Below are 19,672 nucleotides of genomic sequence, written 5' to 3' on the forward strand. Positions count from 1 at the left end.
TTTAAAAAAAAAAAAAAAAAAAAAGGAGGAAGTGAGACACTGCAAGTTGATTGTACAAAGTTACTTCATTCATTTAGAAGCTTTTTCTTCCTTACCTGACTCACTGTTCCAATTTTTGTCCTGAACCACAGTGGATTTAACTGGCGGATATCAAAGCCATCAACAGTGATAGTACCTTAAATTAAGAAACAGTAAGTCAAGCAGATTCTGGCAAATACTGAAAAGAGGCAGGAATAACAGTTGGGAACAACGCCCTCTAGGAACCACACGTCCCTTATATTACCCATGTCTAAGTGTCATATGAAGGTTTTATTTTTTACAGAATGTTTCTCTTCTGTCCTTATTTACAAGTGTTATGACTCTCATTTTAGCATCCGAGTCAAGACTGTCATTCCCATAAGGCATGAGAAGTAGGACCATAGGCTGACTGAGGAAGGAGCATACATAAAGCCTCCCATAAGCAAGAGCAAGAGCTGATGAGTACTGCTGTGTTCACCAGCAGAAGCCTTTACAGACTGACTGGAGAGAGGGACAGAGTCACCCCATACCTGTAGTGTGCTTTAAGACAATAGGGCTCTCACACAGTGGCCGTTTTTCTTCCTCAGTTTAGCAATAATATTTACCATTGTTTTCAGAGTCACTGTGGTATTTTGCCAGGGCAAAACAGAAACGCCAAGCTAGTTCAGTCACCACCAAAAGGTACCTGTACACCTYAAAGGGAAGCTCACTGTGTCACTGGAATAATCACATCAAGACCTCAGCACAGTGACCCCCCGTCTGTAAAGTGTGTTAGAGGTGCAGAGCATCAATTACTTGTAGTCACAAATGACAGCAACWCACAAACATACCTGAGACAGGATCATACAGCCTCAGCAGGAGGGCTACAATAGTTGATTTCCCTGCACCACTTGGGCCAACCAGAGCCATAACAGAGCCAGCTGGAATGGAGAGGCTAAAATCTTTGAAAATGGATGTTTCTGGACGTGTTGGGTATGCAAACTCAACATCCTTGAATTCCAAAGCACCTTTGAATGTGTCTTTGCTTAATATGATTCCCTCTATATGACAAAAATAAAATACAGAAACATGTGAACAAAAGCAAAAATCACCTCAASCCTCCTAGAACTTGCTTTACAGATAGCAGTTAGAAACATCTGTCTCCACATTAAACCTAGAGATAGCTGGAAGCCACAAGACAGAAACACAAGGGCTGTATTTCAGCCATGACTGAATCAGAGTATGGTACATTAGCCTTTACTGAATATGGTTTTAGGTTGCTTATCAGCAAGTGAAGCTATAGGCTACTACAGCAAGAGGTAGAATTTGCATCTTGCTAATACCAACAAACTAATGGTGCTTACTTTTAGTAGAGCTACCTAAATTTTTAAACATCATATATTATAAACAATTTAGGTTTTATCTATTTGGAGCAAAGAAATAAAAAGACAGAGTGCTGAAGGCCAAAGTCCTTTTGCCACAGAACAGATACAAAAAGATAAATATTGCAAATGACTTATTGGCCCTTTACAGAGTCTCAGAAGTCACCTGAAATGTCCTCCTCTTTGAACACAGACAGCTCAGTTTCCATGGCCTATTAACTGTTAAGCTTTAAAGCAAAGGCTGTCACTGCAGCAAAACTGCTTCTATGTTTGTTGCACTAGTGACAATTTTTTTTAGATTTTTTTTTTTGAAGTGGAACATACCATATAATAAATTCAGGACAAAATAGTGTTCAAAGACCGATCAGAGGCAGATTTCTTAGGCAACAGTTCAGCAAAACTAAAGTTCCAGTTTGTGAAACACCACAGCAAACTAYTATGAATGAATGATTGCAAAAGTTAAATAAAAGCATCTACTTTCTGGAAAACAGCAATTAATTTAAAGAGATATCTTAAAAGAATATCAATACTAGAAAAAGTTTATAAACAGATAACACTCTATAAACAGAAACAACTTTTCAGGTCCCGATAAATCCTAGTGAGACACATCTGTACAAAGYAAAGCTCTGCTAAATTTCATTAACTGTATCTATCATAAGTCCTTTACATCAGTGGTCCCATTTTAAGTGAGCACACACTCACAATACATTGAAACAACTAGCATATTAATTAGCTTTGATAAATACAGTAAGAGGCAAAAGTTATATATACTGGCTAAGTAATAAAGAGCTAGATAAAGCTGATTTGCTCTTAGTTTTAAAGATCAAGGGTTTTCTGGAAACCATGCTAAAAATCGTTCTATCAGTCAGTTCAACTAATTTGATGGGGAGTAAAGGATGGAGTCTCAGTGACACAAAGTTCTTACCAGTTTCGTGAAAATTGGCAGTAGAAGAGAAGAAATTCATGCTAGAGACCTGCAGTTCAAGTTATTTATTTTTTTTCCAGGTGCAGTACACAAGTAACCCTGAACAAGCCACAGCACGTGGTAGCACATGCCCATGCTTGGTTAAACAGGTAACTGGSAGAGGAAGATGGATACAAAGACACCAAGAGGCAGCAAAGAAGATTTCCCAAGTCCTACTGCCCCTAGAGCAAATCATTTATTTCGCTTTTTATTCTCCCAGATTTCCTTCTCTTCTCCAGACTTTCACTTTAATAGTAGTAGCACAGAAATGGCAAAAGTAACAGCATGCAATTTGAGACTCCATCCTAGACTTTAATCAACAGACATAAATATTTTAACTTGCTAGTTAGGTAACTTCCACCGTCTGCAAGCTTCCCTTTGGGAAAACAAATGTATTTGCTAAACCACATGCTAGCAGCATAATTGTTAATACATCAAAGTAACAAGTAATCGCTTAATTTTCTTCTCAGTTCCAGTTCTGTACMGTTTACTTCATGGCCTACAACAAACTGAAATCTACTGCAATACAGGAAGTCTGGTACCACAAGTCCTTCCTCTATATATTACTGTAAACTATCTACAAGCTATATACAGGAGTTTGATGATTTCTTGACTGGATTCCAGAGACAGGAAAAAGATATTATGATTTGTTCCTATCTATTGTCACTGGAAAAAATAATACAGCTGGAATTCAGTAAAAAATGAAAGATAAGGGGCTAAGGGAGTAGATGTTTCAAATGGATTTGAACAGCAGAGAAATAGTTTTTTGGCTGCATTGTCTGATGAGTTCTGAAATCAACTATAATTGCTTCTGCAGACAAAGGTTTATATCRTCTCCTATGAATCTAGTTATACCAACAGGAAACATAAAAGAAACCTTCTGTAGGCCTATACAATGTAGATGAATAGAAATTGGACACAATTTCAGACAAGCTATAATAAAGATTGTTTTCTGGGTGTCACTATTGGTGTAGTTGAGCAATAGCATGCTTTCTGCAGGAAAGCCAACTCCTACCCCAGTGCTCCACGGACTGCCCAGTCCATGCTAGTAGCACTGTGAAGATTCTGAAGACCACTGAAATAATCCACACCACCCCCCCAAAAAAAAACAAAACCCCCCCATCATCCAAATAATGGCAAAATTAACAGTTGCACCAGGTTGATCAATGGTGTGGCAAGCTGCAGCGTGGCACCGGCTGCACATGGCAGGAAGGTTACGCTAGCTTCACTGCTAAAGGCAGCAGAGTGGGTAGCTACCCCTTCGTTAGCCAGCTGGTGGTTGGGTCTCTCTTGAACTCAGCTAAGTCTCAGCTTCCATTCGTCACAGTCAATACTGCTTTTCACTGCAAATGTGAAGTCTGTACACATTTAAACTATTCTGTAGAGGCTTGCAGTTGTGCAGGGACTGTGGAAGAGAAATGAGACAACGGCTAGACTTGCGTCAGCCAGAATGAGACCCATATGAATTCTAGCCCAAGGAGACAAAAGCAGAACAAAAATTTGAAGCAGAACATATCAAAAGATRCCTCCATACCAACCAACAGAAAGATAACATCCCATTCTGTAAAGCCAGAGCTCGCCCAAAAGATCTATGTGTGGCTTTGGCTTTGACACAACTGATGAAATAAAACAGCAATTCACAAAAAGTATATRTAGCTCATTGAACTACTTTAATGAAGTAGACATGGAAAAATGCAGTTTATACAAAATATATTCAACATCGGAGGGCGCTGTCTGGTTTCCAAATAATAAAGCAGTAAAACAGGTGTTGCTAGCAGTAAATCTTTATAAGGTCAAAAAAGCAGATACACAGATGGAGTTTACCTAGCTTATTTTTGAGATTTGATAACTACATCAGCAAGCTATTTCTATATATAATCTAACACTTTCCTAAGGTGAGTACTTTTTTGTTGATTTTAGGTTAATCTACAAACATACTGATAAAAATAGACATGCTTTCAGGCACAGAAACCTCTCTGGGACTAAAACAACCTGTGAAAAAATTCAGTGCGACTGGTTTGTCATAAAAATTGCTTCGCCCTGTACCCTCAACAATGTCAAACTCGGCTAATAAAAGACATTACCTCCCGTTCAAAAWTTTTTTTGTTTGTATCCTTAGACCACTGCAGCTATCCCCAAAATACTGTATCTGCATACCCAAGGCCAATGCTACACATGCCAAACTAAGAAGCAGCCTAGTGTGGCAGGCTGCCAAGGCAGCGAAATGTCCCGTAACTCCCTTACCTACAAGTGAATTAGATAAGGCACATACTACAGTGGCTCTTTGCCCATTTAAAGGACGAGGGAGAAAACGTGGGCAGTGTTACTGTTGAGAAAGGAGTGCAATCATTCCAAAAGCAACATTTGCTGTTTCTGCACATCCTACGCCTTCTCAAGAAGCAGGACTCCCCACCCAGCTCCACAACCTTCCTTCCTTTCATTCTCTAGTCATGCTTGAAAAATCTTTGATTAAAGAAAATTTTCCATCATCTGTTTCAAAGTTAGGAAAAGTCAGAACAAATACCACTGTATGTAGTTTCTTTCAAAATACTCTAAATTGCTACTAGATTTAATTATTATAAAATTCTTTTTGAAGGACAGTGACCATTCAGAGAGAAAAAAAAAATCAACCTATAAACAATAACAAATCAAGGACTAACCATTAAATGGAAGTTGGGGCTTCCTTTCAATAAGCTCCCACAGACGTCCACCAGCACCTAATCCTTTCATTAGTTCAGAATAAAAKGAACTTAGGCCTAAAAGGAAAAAAAAATGTAATAGCATTATGTATTGATATAGAATGGAAGACACTAGGAGAAATTAACTTTGATGCTACAGTTTTCATCATCAACAGTCAAGCATCAGATACATAGAGGATCTTTTACTCCCACACACCATTCAGGCAAGTTGATGTGTCTCACTTGAAAGCTATCAATAAGCCTTATTCACTCTTCTAATTTATAACTGTAAAACAAATAATTCTGAAGAAAAATTCAGAAAAAGTTTATGCACTTAAGTGCTTGTGTATACTCAAAAACAAAGCAACTCTTTTTTTCCACTTATCTATCCTGAAGAACAGCATTCAAGTTTACAGAAATAGCTTTGTCTGCAATCAGCTATGCTTTTCAAACCATTCAGTAGAAAGGAGCACTCCAAAAGCCCTTCGTTGTCAGATAGGATCATACTATCACAGAAGACGCTGGTTGAATCAACCAGGGTGAGGGCGGGTGGYGCCGAAAGGCTAAGGCTGAAGTGACATTTGAAGCTACATGGAGAAAGAACAGTGGAAGAAACCATGTCTCCCAAGTTAGTATCCTTCAAATGTTACTGGATATAGCAAAGGCTAAGGACAAGGCCTGCCTGTAACACTGGATCCCAGCTTTCAGCTGTGTGAGTCATCTTGGAGCTGGCTTGACTGGAGGGTCTGCTACAGTGGAAATAAACATGGAAACCAATTTGGAGCCAAAGTGGAGTAAGACATAAATATAAAATGTGTTATTTTTCATTTTTCTGCATGTCTTTCAAAATATAGCAATTAGTTTCAGAACCTCTGGATTCCAACAGAATAAACTCACTTTTGTTTTTGCCTTAAAATGCATATAGCATTAAGAGGGATTTCAGAAGGGCAGGAAATTCCCAGGAAGTACTGATCTTGAGACAGGGTTACTGGTTTACTCTTGCAGAGCAACAACCCCAGTACAAACTCAGAAGCCTGTAAGCGAATATGGGGCATTTCATCACACYGCTGCAGGGAACTGCCTGAAAGCTTGCAAGACAAGGCACTATTAGCTCTGAGAAACCCTCTGTTTGGAAGAAAGAGCCAAAGCTTCTGCAACCTATAGCAGGGCAGGAGGGAGAACATCTGAGCCTCACAGAGCCTCCAGAAACCAAGACACCAGTGTTTGCAGATTCACRGTCATTCATGAAACAGATTATATAACATGCACAGCAAACAGTAATTAGAAAATACGTATTTTTTAATTTTCATGAACTGTGTTCAGCATTTGGTAGAAAATACTTACAGCAAACTGTTATATCTAAATTGGGTCAAGTCCCAAATCAGAGGACAAATTATTCCAGTATGTTTTGATGACGACTTACATACTGAATAGTGTATTCTCAGTACACATACTGAGTAGTAGCACTCAGCACGTTTATATGCTTTGTAGGCATCAAGAAAGACAGGGACCTTGTGGCAAGATACCTTTACTTGATGTCCTCATGAGAATGAACTCTGTGCAGAACTATACTCTTCAACAGTCTTAAGTAGAATTTAAAAGCTATTTTTACTGCAAATAAAAGTTAATTCAATAACAATTTTCAGTGTTGCTAACATTACTTCCCATTCATTTTATRTTAGCGTGTCCCATGTTTTCAAAGTGCCAGATGTCTGTCTCTTGACCAAACTTGAATGACTTAAGCACAGAAAAYGGGGTTTTGGTAGGCAGAACAGCTGCCACTGGGATTTTGATATTTGAGGAAGCASGTTTTGTGAATTTTGCTCTTGGGCACATCTTCATTTTTCCCACAGTATCAGCTTTATTCTTAGAAAATAAAAGAGTACAGACAAGCAGCACTGCCCTGCCAATCTATCAGAAGCAACAGACTCATTTTAAAAAGGAACCCTTCCAACCAGCTGTCAAGCTTCAAAGTATCTTATCTTCATTTTTGTCTGTATGCAGCAGTGTGGACTGCTCTCTGAAAAAGATGAGCAGTTTGTTTCTGGGCCAGTAGATTACAGATTCCGAGCTTCAAGAAAGAGTTAGTAGAGAAAAATAACAGGTTAGCACTAGAATGTAGTGTTCTACTGGCACTTTATTGTTCCAGTTTAAGATACTTTATTCAGAATTACAGCTAAATTCTACTTCTCTTTCTGAACAGAGTACACTTAATATAGATCTATTTTCTAAAAGATGTAAGACTAGTATGTTTTTATATAACACATCAAACATTATAATTTAGACAAAAAATAAAAATCCGAGCATATTTGYATCAGTCACTTAATGAAAAAGAACATCAGTATTCCTTTTGAAAATTGCAAAACTTATATTAAGATTGAGTTATAAGTTATTATTTTCATAAACTCTTCAGAAAAAAATTATGCATGACTTCTTGGGAAGATCATTTGGAAGAGATTTTTCAAGAAAGTCACATCTTCTAAGAGCTTCCTCCCTTTCACCCCCATACTGACTGTAATGCTTTGAAGTTACAAAAATCTAATTTTTCATTCCATACCTCCAATGCTTATTCCAACCCAGAAAGCATACATTAAGAAAGAAGAGAGTTCACCAACTGTCATGTAGGCACTGCCCATCAGTAACCCTCCTTTGTACAGGACGGAGAGGACAATTAAGTTTCCAGAAAGCCCAGTCTGGGTAACGAAACAGAAAAAAGAGGAAAAGTCAGATTTTGTCACATGCTTCTTAAACTTCACCCTCTAAAATGTTCTTTGTTTCAAAACTTCCTTTCTATAAAAAGAATTCCCATACTATGCATATCTAGATTTTTAGAAGACTGAGACTTCCTACAGTAAAGAAGTTAACTTTGAATAAAACCAGTTCTAACCAAACGCAAGTCAATAGCCAGCCAGACACTTGATAACACTGCAACATGCTATCCAGTAAGCGTTCAAAAAGCAAGCAACTCAATTTCTCTCTTTTTTTCTTTCTTTCTTTCCTTTTTTCAAAAAAAAAAAAAAAAAAAAAAAAAAAAAAACTCTGTTCCCCAGGATAAAAAGGAATGTCAAACATTGTTCTCAAACATCAGTTACCGAGAAGAACTGATAATCTCTATTAGGTTGCAGCTTCACAATACTGTTAAGCAAATTTACAGCAAGTTGCTATGGAGAAAGGTAATCTCATTCTCTCTGCCCCCATCTGTGCAGTTCCTAGCTTCCTTTGCATTGATCCTCATCTCACCAGGAAGCTAAACCTGCAAAACACTAAGCATGGGGGTAGCTTTTCACTGCTTTAGCTTCCTAAATAGGAGGTTATGGGCTTAGACGAACACTAGTACCAGTCAACATGTGGGGCAGAAAAAGAGGGTTAAACTGTYATTCAGCGTTATCATACCAGTGTATCTTGAGGTACAATTTCACAGCAATTTGAACTGATTTAACTCCAGTCTTTCCACAGTTTTATGTAGATTCAGTTTACACTCAATTAATTTATCTGCAGATGTATAAGTATCCACATGATTTTTAAAACAGTTGACACTTGGCATAACATGGTTCTTTTCATTAAAAGATAACTTACTGCTCCAAAGAAGCCTGCCCGAGCTAGTGCCTCTTTTTTAGCCAACTGTAGTACATAATCGACTTTGCTTCTATATTTCTCCATTTCAGCCATTTCTTGCCCAAAAGCTCGAACTGTTCTTATGTTTCCAATGCGCTCTTCAGCTAACTACATTAACACAAAGACCAAAAMAATGTACAGACACATTAATTTGAAGTTCTCATATTACAGAACAACATTAAGTGCTCATATTACAGAACATGTAAAAATTAAACCAATAGAACAGCACTAATCTCCATGGAAAAGTTTCTCCTATTCTCCCTCGCTTTTTTTTTTTTTTAATTATGTTAAAAATAAACTGTAGGTCCAGGCAGTTTTGAGAAGAACTTCAAGACTCTCTTGACTTCAGTGCTAGCAGTGAAAGAAAAATACAAAAATAGGATTTAAAAATCTTGAGTTTGATGTGAACAACATACATAAGAAAACTATTGTTCACAACAACTTCCAGTAACAATGTGGGGAAGGCAAAAATAAATATCCTATCCTACGCTAACACATGCAAGAAAGCCTGCAGTTATTTCCTGCAGAATCTCAGTCATTTCAACAAAGCACCCTTGGGAATTAATTTAGTTCAACTATTCGTGTCCCATTTCAACTCTGCATTTTATTTTCACTTCTAAGCAGTAAAATATTAGTTCTAAAATGACCTCAACTGTGACCAATTAGACTAGATGTTAATAGATACTGTGATGATCTTACAAAAAAAAMCAACACCCTGTTTGAGAGTAAAAACACAAGATAAAAATATAATTCTCCTTGTTCCATCCCCTAGTCAGCCTGAAGATTTGAATGAAACACTAAAAAGTGCTCTTTTGTGTGAAGTCCCACATCTTGTTTTCAGAGGCATAAGCTTCCTCTGGACACAGGATGAGGGAGATAAACAGAAGAGGGCTAATCTTTCTTCTGCACAGCCTACTTGCAGAAGCCTTGCACAGGACATCCCAAGTTTAAAACAGCTGACAACTGTGGATATTTTAACTAGATCATTCTTAATTATATTTCTTCATATCCTAGTGATGTTTCCCCCAACCTCGAGAGCAAAAGATCATTCTATCATTTTTCTGTTGGCATTCTGCAGTATTCCAGTGCAGCCAGCAAACATAATGAAATCCCCTTTACAACAGACTCTTCAGAAACAGTTCCCTCTGCTTTTCTCCCATATATATGGATATATGCTGAGATGCCCAGAAAGGTTTAAAACACGTCTAGCCTCATAAACATTAATGAGATGGAAAAAAAAAAACAAGGATACATTTCAGAAGACTTGCTAGAATTCTTCTGAAGGCTTCAAGTTCATAACTGTCCAAAGAAAGAGTTTTTCAAATCCATACACCAAATTACACAGGACTTCACAGGTTGATCTTTTATATTCTCCTACTGCTAAAGAGCCGAACCTCCTTATCCTTTCCACAATGCGTATTTCCTAATTCTCAAGAAATCCTCGTTCCATCACATTATGCTGTATGTGCAGCTCTTTACAAAAGTTGTATGGTTTTGAGATCTATTGGATAAGTGTTACTGAAGTTTAGCTTTCATACTGTTCAGGTGCAAAACTACAGGCTCAGCATGGCTCAAGGCAATGAACAATATAACTATCTTCAGAGGATCTGTAACTTCAGAGATATTAACCTAARAACAGGAGGGCCTGTTTTGCCCTCCTGTTTTTAGGTTAATATCTCTGAAGTTGAAGTTAGCTAAAAAGTGTCTGTTATAAAATTACCTGTGTTGCTTCTGCTAGGGAATCCTGGGTCACCTTAGTAAGTTTTCGCAAGTATCTTCCATAAATCACAGCCACGACAGCCAAGGGTGGCACAACACTCAAAACAAATGCAGCCAGGTTAGGAGACACAAAAAACTAGAAGAAAAAAAAGCATGTGTTAGGGGTTAATGTTCAGATTAAGAATAATCTGCTGGAATAGTGAAGTGCAGTTTCCCTTGCCAGACTTTTCTGATGTTATTTAGATTGTAATTTAGTGCCACCATGTTTTCATTCACCATGTTTTATTTCTTTCAGGCAAAATACACATACTTCCACAGCATTTGGTGAATGTATCCCATGGTTAGAACCAAGGATTGCAAGTAAAGAGGTCTGGATTTCATTTCTAGCTTTCTCACTGGTTTGCTGCATGRGCTTAGCAAAGTATCTTAACTTGTCTGTAAACAGGCCTACCAGGAATCTCTTGGGGATGCTGAAAGTCTTAAGCTATTATACAGTCTCTAAAGGCCTTTCACATGCTTTAAATAGATAGTGTAACAAAGAAAGTTTGAGTAGAGAAATATCATACAGYACTTCTGTCTAAGTGAGGAACAAAGAGATACTTCCCTACTGGGAAACCAATACTTCTTAGCACCAAAGAATGCTCATAGTCTGGAATAATATATTTAATTTACTGCTGTAAAATCTTACCACACATAACAATAACCAGCATCAATGCTTTATGCAAAAGTAGATTCTTTTCACAAGATTTTTTAAAAGGAGATCTAAGATATGTCTTCACTTCATCTTGCTGTCTCTTTCTGTCTTCCAAATAGAAAAATCTCCAGAAAAATTCAAAGTTGACTCAGCTGTACGACAGGCTTTATAATTAGTCCAAAACAATTTCCTCTTTCTTACCAATTTTTACTAACATTAATCCTGGAAGATTATTTTTATGAGGAGATTTTTTGCTACTCCCCCCCCTCCAGGAGACAGCAGATATTACCACACTTTCATTTAAGACAATTGTCACCAACATTTCTCTTCTCAGAGAAGCATAACGAAATTCAGGCCACATAAACCATGAACAGATGTTAGGCTTTTACATAAACTAACTGGCCAGCAGGGAACATTAACTGAAGCACTGCTCTGAAGCTTTTGTTAACATGCTGCTCACGTAAATATAGTCTTTATTTACAGACTAAAGCAGAAAGACTATGGTTTGTTGTAAAAATCCTCCGCAGTAATTTGATATTCAGTGCTGCCTTTGCTCACCTATGCTTTACACGAACCCCAAAACTTCAGTGCCTTTAACATCAAGCCCTTCACACTGTTCTACATATGATCATGGAAAAGTTACCATTGATTTTAACATCTTCAGTAAGAAATACAGAGTCAAGCTATTTGCCTACTATACTTTGCTCAATAAATAAGAGGAGCAACAGTAGTTGATTTTAATTCTTCATTCCTCATACCATGGATTGTGAGTAAATATCAAGTGGCTATAGAAATACCATCTATTACAATGGAAAACATAAAAGTTATTGTGGATCTTAATATCCAGTGGAATATACTTGTATCCAAAAAACACAACAATTTCTGGACTGATCCACACTCACAGATTACCTATTAAAATTCAAGTGAATGTGAACGCTACAAGAAGTAACGAGCAAGGAAAAGACCACCGTACCATCATCCCAATCCCCACGGATGCCTGCGCTCCTGCTCTGAGCCCGTCAGAAAGGTTTTCAGTCACCGAACGGCCCAAGAGGGCTGTATCTGAAGATAAGCGGTTTATCAGCTCTCCTGTTCTGGTCTTGTCAAAGAAAGCGGTTTCTTGCTTTAGAATAGAGGAGAACATAGTTGCTCGCAAACGTTTCACAATTCTTTGTCCTGTCGGGAACAGAAGTCAGTAAACCCTGGCATATAAAACTTTACATAGATACATTCTCAAGACAGACAGTGACAATATAAAAAGCATGCGATTCCACAGCACCGAACAAGGCACATTACAGGGTTTTAATACATCAAAAGGTAGCAAATTTAAAGATACCATGTAACGGTAAACAAAAATGGATAACTATGCTAGCACGCTTATCTTTGCAGTATTAATTTACCTTTGATCTGGCAAGAAAAAAATGGAGATTGCAAGAGAATTTCTCAGCCACTGCCAAGAATTTACTTCAGATCATTAGATAAGCTGACCCTGAGAAAAAAGGCCAACTCCCAGTAGCACTTTTTGTTTTCTACTTTTACCTGCAGTCTGCATGAGGTAGACACGTGTAGCATTAGCAGCAGCACCACATAGAAAGATCCCACTCAGTAAGGCACAGAGGCTGGTCAGACTGTCAGTGAAGTCTCCACTGGGATTTGTATAAATAATGTCAATAACTTTCCCCAGAAAGAAAGGGGCTGACATGGTAATGACACTGGAAACKGTCAGAAAGCCAACAGCAGCTGCAAATCAACAAGAAAAAAACAAGGAAAATATATTCTAAGTTTTAATGGTCATTAATAAAACATATATGAAATAACTTTCACTTGAACTTTCTATTAAGCTTGTGACTGCTAGCGCTAAATAATTGGTGCTCTTTTTCACCCAGTTCTAAACAGGATATTTGTTGTTACTGCTCCCTGAATTAACTAAGAGCACATTTTAAGATTTTAAGAAAAGCCTGCAAATATAGTCACAGTGCTGGAACTGGCTCTCTGTTCTACTTCTTTCCCCCCACACAGACAAGGTTAACTTTGCACAGATGTCACCCTTAAACTAAAGGGCATAATTATCAAGTTTTCAGTATCACCCACACAACCCTTCACTCCAGTTTGATTTGGCTTTCGTTATTTGTGCCCTGTTACCATATTAAAGCTTCCAGTTGTCTCTTTTTGAAACAGCAACGAAGCATACATCTGATCTGAGAACCATCCGCAACTAATGCCTCTTTTTAGAGCAGATTCACTCATTGTGTATATTCACGTATATTTGCTGTTGTTCACAAAAAATATAGAGATTTGTTTTGGTTTGCCCTTTACTGGCAAAAAACACAYAGATTACTTTTACTCTAAAGGAAATCTAACTTAAGTTCACTGATGAGCAGAGCTGCTCAATAGCCATTGCAAGATCACCCATGGAATAACCTGGTAAGTGTGGAATAACCTGGGTAACTCAGGTCAAGGTGATATCACAGAGAATGACAACTGCACTGGACCAGGATTTGGCCCTTTGAACTTTAATCTGCAAAGAAATTCCTTGAGCCAAGACCACAGCTTGATTTTGAGAAGACAAGCCAGTGCTGAAAGGCTGAGAGCTAGGGAAAAAAAACATCCTCTTAATTGAAAACTGAACAAACTCAATCTAAAAACCACCGAACCACAACAAAAGATGCCGTTTACACAGCATATTTCTCAAAACGGTCAAGYCCACACTTAAAGCAACCACCCAGAGGATTGCTTTAAAATGAGGCAGTTTACTAGCAGTTGATGTCCACAAAGGCAGTAAGACGCTGCAGCGAAGATCCTGGTGTTGTCCGAGCGTTAGCGCGGTGCCACCGAGCCTCTTGCAGCGCCTACGACGCCAGTAGACGCTGCCCGGCAGCGGACCGCTGCGAGCCCCGTGCCGCACATCTGTCACGGACGGCTCGCCGTCCCCTCCACGTCCACGCRCGCAGGTGGGACGCTGGGTTCCAGTTTGTACCTCAAGGCTACGTGCCTAGGCTGTGCGTTTCTGACGGAAAACCCAACGTTACAAAAACCGCAGACCTGCGCCGCCGCCGCGTTTGGAGAGCGCTCCGAACGCTGCCCAAGCGAGCTTTATTCTCGCGGTCGTGTCCAAGAGACAAGCTGCACTTCTGAGCACGAGCTGCATGCGATATTTCATTTGTACTACGCTGAGGTCAGCAAGTGTCCTAAAGGACCTTCCTGACTGCGAAGCTATGAGAAGGCAGGGTAGAAAGTGAAGACTTCCTACTGCAAACCCATGCGACCCATCCTGCAGATAAGTCACATAAGCACAGTACTTCCTAGCCGAAGCTTCATAGGAATTGGTGACCTTATTTTCAGGCCGGCTGCGTTGCTCTGCTCAAGCTACAAAGCAGCAGGGAAAGCTCTAACAAGGGCCAGGTCATCTCCCCTCAGGAAAAGCCCATCTACAAGCCAATTGAAGATAGTCAAAGGCATTGCTTATAGGCACAGTGCTATGTCGTAGCTCAGTATCCACAAGTCCAGATCATTTCTCAGTTACGGACCACATTGGAAAACTAAATATATGGCTACACAACCAAGGAAGAGTACAGCACTGGGGGCAGGTTTAGCTCAGTTGGTTTGAGCATGGTGCTGCTAACGCCAAAGTCGCGGGTTTAATCCCCGTATGGGCTATGCTGAGGGTTGGACTAGATGATCTCCAGAGGTCCCTTCAAACCTTACCAGTCTATGATTCTATGGCTACAAATCCCGTAAATSACCGTCTAGTGGCATAATCCTCCTGGCTTGGAGGTAGCTTCAGCTGTTCTTCATTCAAACTAGCACGGATTTTACTGTACTTACTTCCAACAGCCTTAAGTGAACTAGAAGTAAATACTAACATACAAAGCAAACTGCACACTACCAAACTACTTAACTCTTAGACAGAGCATCAATATTGGAACAATACAGTCTGAAGATGAAATTTTATATAACCCACAATGTTATTTTTAATCTTCCTCTTAAGCAGCATGCATGCTTACATTAATTTAATCACAAATTGCATGCAAAGTAAGGTTCCATAATTGAAAGTCTCCCTTTGATTATACCAGAACAACTGCTAAACAGAACAGATGCCACACTGCTGCTCTTTTTTAAAAAAACTGTTGATTAACTGAGAAAACAAGCATAGGCAAACACTTGTTCTACTCTCCTCACTGTGATAACCTGATAACCAGCTAAAGGGAGGAGTACGAGGTGTTCAGCAAGAGATAGGAAGATACTTCAGTGACACTGAAAGCTGTCACCGACAAAAAGGAGGTCACAGCAGACTTCATAATATTCATTTCACATAGCTTAGTCTGTTACCTAGAAAATTTTGTCAAACAGAGGTGCACATTTTAGAAGGTACATGCTTTAGTTTAAGTTACTTTTCAGCTGGTTACGAGATGTAAATAAAAATGTGAGGCAAATCAAAGGAACTTATGAAACGGAGGCTACATCAGACAGATAACAGAAGCAAAGAAAAGGCTGAACTTGCCTTCAGTACCAACTGAAAAGTTCATAGATTGTCACTAGATTACAGGAGGGGGGAAAAAAAAAGTGCACACGCACTAGAAGAATGGCTCATATACTCAGGCCACAATCCCCTGAAAATTTTCACCAACTTCTCTGGAATATTTTTTCAGGGCAATGGGTCAGTCTGCAGTTAAGATACAGCAGAAGTTTAGAGCTTACTCAGAAAAGTAGGAAAACACTAGTAATTTCTGCATTTTCTAAAGACATGTTAAAACAGCATAAACCATTAATTATGCACTCATAATGTTTAGTTGGCAACATTAAAAAAGACTCCCTTTCAAAGATAGCAATTTTCTTAGCCATAAAAATCAGCCAAGTTTCCAACAACTGATGCTAGAAATTAATAAAATAACTCCAGATTTGTAGTAGAAAATATAACTTTTAAAAAATGTTTAAAATAAAAGCATTGTATCTGTTCACATTATTCTTGTGTAGAAAATAGTTTTTATGACAGATCAGTCTAGCTATTTTCCCATCTATCTTCCAAAACTACTCAGCACAGCAAAAGCATTCCTTGGAAAAATTTCCTAACTGATCAGTTACTCTTTCTATAATGATGTCTTATCCAAGCTGCTTCATTAAAAGCTCACCAACAATATAAAGAACTGTCACCAACCAGCCAAAGAAAACATTTTTTTTTTTGATAAAGCTATAAGGTTGCTTAATACCAAATACAAACAAAATCAGAAGAAACATTGCGGAAGGTTAGGGGGAAGGTCTGGCCTATTTGTTTTCTACAAAAGACACACTGTGCCTGTGAAAACAGTCAGTAAGTTATCCCTCTATGTACCATACATGCAGCGATTGTGATTTTAAAACCACAAGTATTACCTCCAGAAATCCAAGCTAAGGTGCGGTGGCCGAGTCACTCTTAGATGAGCAGAACCATTTTACAGTAACAAAATGTAGCAACTAGAAAACAGCAGCCACTCATTTGGACTTGAGGCATAAAGCCCAGTTTTGCCCAGGGATTTCCCAGCTATTTGGYGATCTCACAGAAACAGCCAGGTTTGCAAGGCCGGCGTTTGGTCCAAGCTGCAGYGAGGTGCGTGCTCTACTAGCGCCTTTAAGCCTTTCTGCTCCCACTGGCTTCCTTTCCATTACGCTCACTGAGGAATCAATTCAACTCACCACTAAGGCTTTAGTGAGCGTATGAGGACTGATTTTTCAAAGACATGCCACTTGTTTGACTTTTAATTAACTTCTCAGTGGAGGGGAAAATAGCACATCCTTAATGCAGCRAGTGGATTCCCTGCTGATGTTCAAATTCATGCTACAAAGCTTGGAAGAGCAAAAGTTTCCATAACTGTTACTACAAACTAAACACATATTATTTCCTTGATTTCATTTCTTGAAATAACAAAAGTTTTCAAAGGTATTCACTCTTACTCTAGTACTTAGCATAGAAAATACCAGCCTGTACAAGTAGAAAGAAGTAACTGAATGAGCTTCTAGTAGTAACAGTCACACCTGAGGCATTCTATATTTCCATCTGCCTCCTGCACAAAAAAACGCAGGCTGCTTACTATCTCAATCAAAGAAGTTAGTGAATTATTAACACATTTTGTAGACTAAATTACAAAGAAAATATCTAAAGAAGTAAGCTCATCTTAGGTATAACATTTTGATTCTCAATGTTTCTTAAAACTGTTTTTAAAGGGTTTTATTCCATATGAGAATCTATAAAAGGAAAAACAAAACACAACAATTCAAGTATCTAGAAGAATGAAGAAGTACGTCATACAGTATAACTTCAAAGTCAAAAAAAAAAAAGATCAGATTTTGAATAAGGCAGTGTACTTCTGATTTCACGGTAATCCTAACTCATAGAGAAGCAGCTACTACAAATTACATCCAAAATTTTAAAATAAAACTTATGAAGTAACACTTCTTGGACATGTCTAGAGAAGACCCGCTTACAAAACAAACTTTCTTACTTTGAGTCTGTGTGCAGTAAGCTTTATACGGGAAGAGCAAACACTTTGCTAATGGATTAAAATTCTGAAGTTTCTACAGTTCAACAGAACTATTGCCTACTTGGAGTGCGGTTTGGATACAGTGCAACAGGCAGATTCTCACAGGGACAAACAAGGAGACAGAGGGAAACAAAAAGGACCATTTTCAAAAGGCATTCTTGCGGCCTAGCGCAGTAAATTCCCATCGCAGTATTCASCGCTGTTAATAAAAATGACAAAATTTAACAATGCACGTCGTGCTTAGAATACATTCCCAGCTGCACCCAGCTATGGCAGCGACTGAAGAYGAAACATGGAGCACATTACAGCCAACGGGTGACTTGCTTGTTTGTTTTGACAATGTGATACTCGTCACATTTGTTTTCCTTTCCAATGGATTCAGGGGCGTTAGAAGCTCCCCCTGCCACTGGAGCATCGCAGCGGGGCTGCGTGCCAGGGCCCTGCAGTTCCCAACCRCAGCACGCCACGCTTCCCKGAGCCAACGGGAGGGGAAGAGGCTGCCTGCRAAACAAGATGCAAACGTCTCCTCGGCTGACGGTGGCCAAGTGGAGGAGGTCACCTTGCCCTCTGCGTGCRCACCTCCTCGGCTGACACCATTTCCCCACGGCACAGTACTGGGGGAACTTTGTCTTGCCTGACTCCCTTGCGAATTTTCCCYCATCTTCTGCTGACACCAGTGTGACTAATTCATCTTCTGCAACCACGGATTTCAATTCACAAACAGAACAAGAGGGCTATCGTGACCTGCTTCACGTCCCGTCGCAGAAGGGGCAGAAGATGGCTTTAAACAAACAAAAAAACCCAAATATATTTGACACTGTTCTCTTATCAACAGCCATTATCCTTATGGAAAGCAATGCCAAAATAAGTTTGCCTCTGCTTTATATACACGAGGCCACTCCCCAAGGTGGTGATGCTACACACCCACATTGTCAACTGTTATATAAAATGCAGAGGATGTGGAGGAGTCCAGATTTTTTATGAAACAAAACGGTACCTGTAAGCCTCTTAGGAGATCCCACATAGTTGCTGACTGGTTATACGAGCTTGAGGAGATTAAATATTTTACCCTAGATTCATTGTCTCATATAGTGAAACCATTAACCTTTCCCTTCCTTTACAGAGTACAGGTAAAACAAGCAGAACAAGCAGAAATACTGAATACAAGGATGCAGCAGTACYAAAACAAAACATATTTTAACATATTTAATATGGAACAGGCAAGTGTTATTTCCCTACAACCACAAGGCATCTTTAACTATATTTGTTATTCCTACACTCTTTAATGACCCCAAGTATCTTCATCCTTRGCTTCCTCCTCCTCCCACTTAATTACAACTTGACAAGTTTTCCCTTATATAGGGTGTCATTAAGGAAGAAAATTTTACATAAATTCTCCCCTCTCYCAGAACAAAGAGTAACAGAATGTTAAAAAGCAGTTACTGAAATCACGTATTTTCCCAAAACTTTAATTCAGGCCATTTTGTAATCTCAGAGAACTGCACATAGCCGATTTTTTTTTAACTGTGATAGTTGATTTGCTTAGATGAAAAGCATCAGTAGATTACACAGATTAAGAATACCCAACTTTGTTTTAAGAACACAGTCACAAACTGCTATACTGTATCCTGCCTGTGATTTATAAGCTGCCAGCAATTACCGAGTAAAGGGAACTAAATCAAGTTCTCTGTTAGTTAGGAATCTCTAGCCCCACCTTTAAAACAACCCATTTCTTTCTTGTTGCAATTTCACGAGGGAAAAAAAAAAAAAGAACTTCATTAAAAACGAGCCAGTAATCTATCTGATCAGTACTCACTTCTTCACCAAAATATAGATAGATTAAGCATTAATTAGTAGCAAAGGGTTTTTAGCTTTTAGTCCACAGGCCAGCGCAGAAAAATAATCCTTAACATGACCAATCATACCTTTTTCCCCTATCCAACCCCCTCCTGTTTACTTTTCCCTGCTTTTATTTGCTAATAGCATGACAACGGCCGTAGCTGTAGAAAACAGGTGTTCGTGGCACAGGAGTACTTATCATTTGCAGTAAAAAATAATTCGGCTCCAAATAATCTTCACCGTGCGTGCATAAATGTGTTAAAAAAAAA

The 19,672-nt window shown here is 38.8% G+C and overlaps 1 protein-coding gene across 1 annotated transcript in view; it reads right to left on the reverse strand.

Moving 5' to 3' along the window:
- Positions 1-15,928, reverse strand: part of ABCB10 (ATP binding cassette subfamily B member 10) — a 20,433-nt gene extending 4,505 nt beyond the window's left edge. Inside the window, exons 1-8 of the mRNA XM_085315488.1 lie at positions 12,589-15,928; positions 12,023-12,225; positions 10,357-10,491; positions 8,598-8,744; positions 7,579-7,714; positions 5,004-5,099; positions 849-1,058; positions 96-175 (exon numbers count right to left, since the gene is read on the reverse strand). Of these exons, the coding sequence (XP_085171614.1) occupies positions 96-175; positions 849-1,058; positions 5,004-5,099; positions 7,579-7,714; positions 8,598-8,744; positions 10,357-10,491; positions 12,023-12,225; positions 12,589-12,751 (1,170 nt within the window). The 5' untranslated portion in view covers positions 12,752-15,928. The remainder of the gene's footprint in view (positions 1-95; positions 176-848; positions 1,059-5,003; positions 5,100-7,578; positions 7,715-8,597; positions 8,745-10,356; positions 10,492-12,022; positions 12,226-12,588) is intronic.
- Positions 15,929-19,672: the final 3,744 nt, after the last annotated feature.

The sequence above is a fragment of the Rhea americana genome, unplaced genomic scaffold (genome assembly GCF_003343005.1).
Source record: "Rhea americana isolate MKP2758 unplaced genomic scaffold, rheAme1 scaffold_43, whole genome shotgun sequence".
Taxonomy (NCBI): domain Eukaryota; kingdom Metazoa; phylum Chordata; class Aves; order Rheiformes; family Rheidae; genus Rhea; species Rhea americana.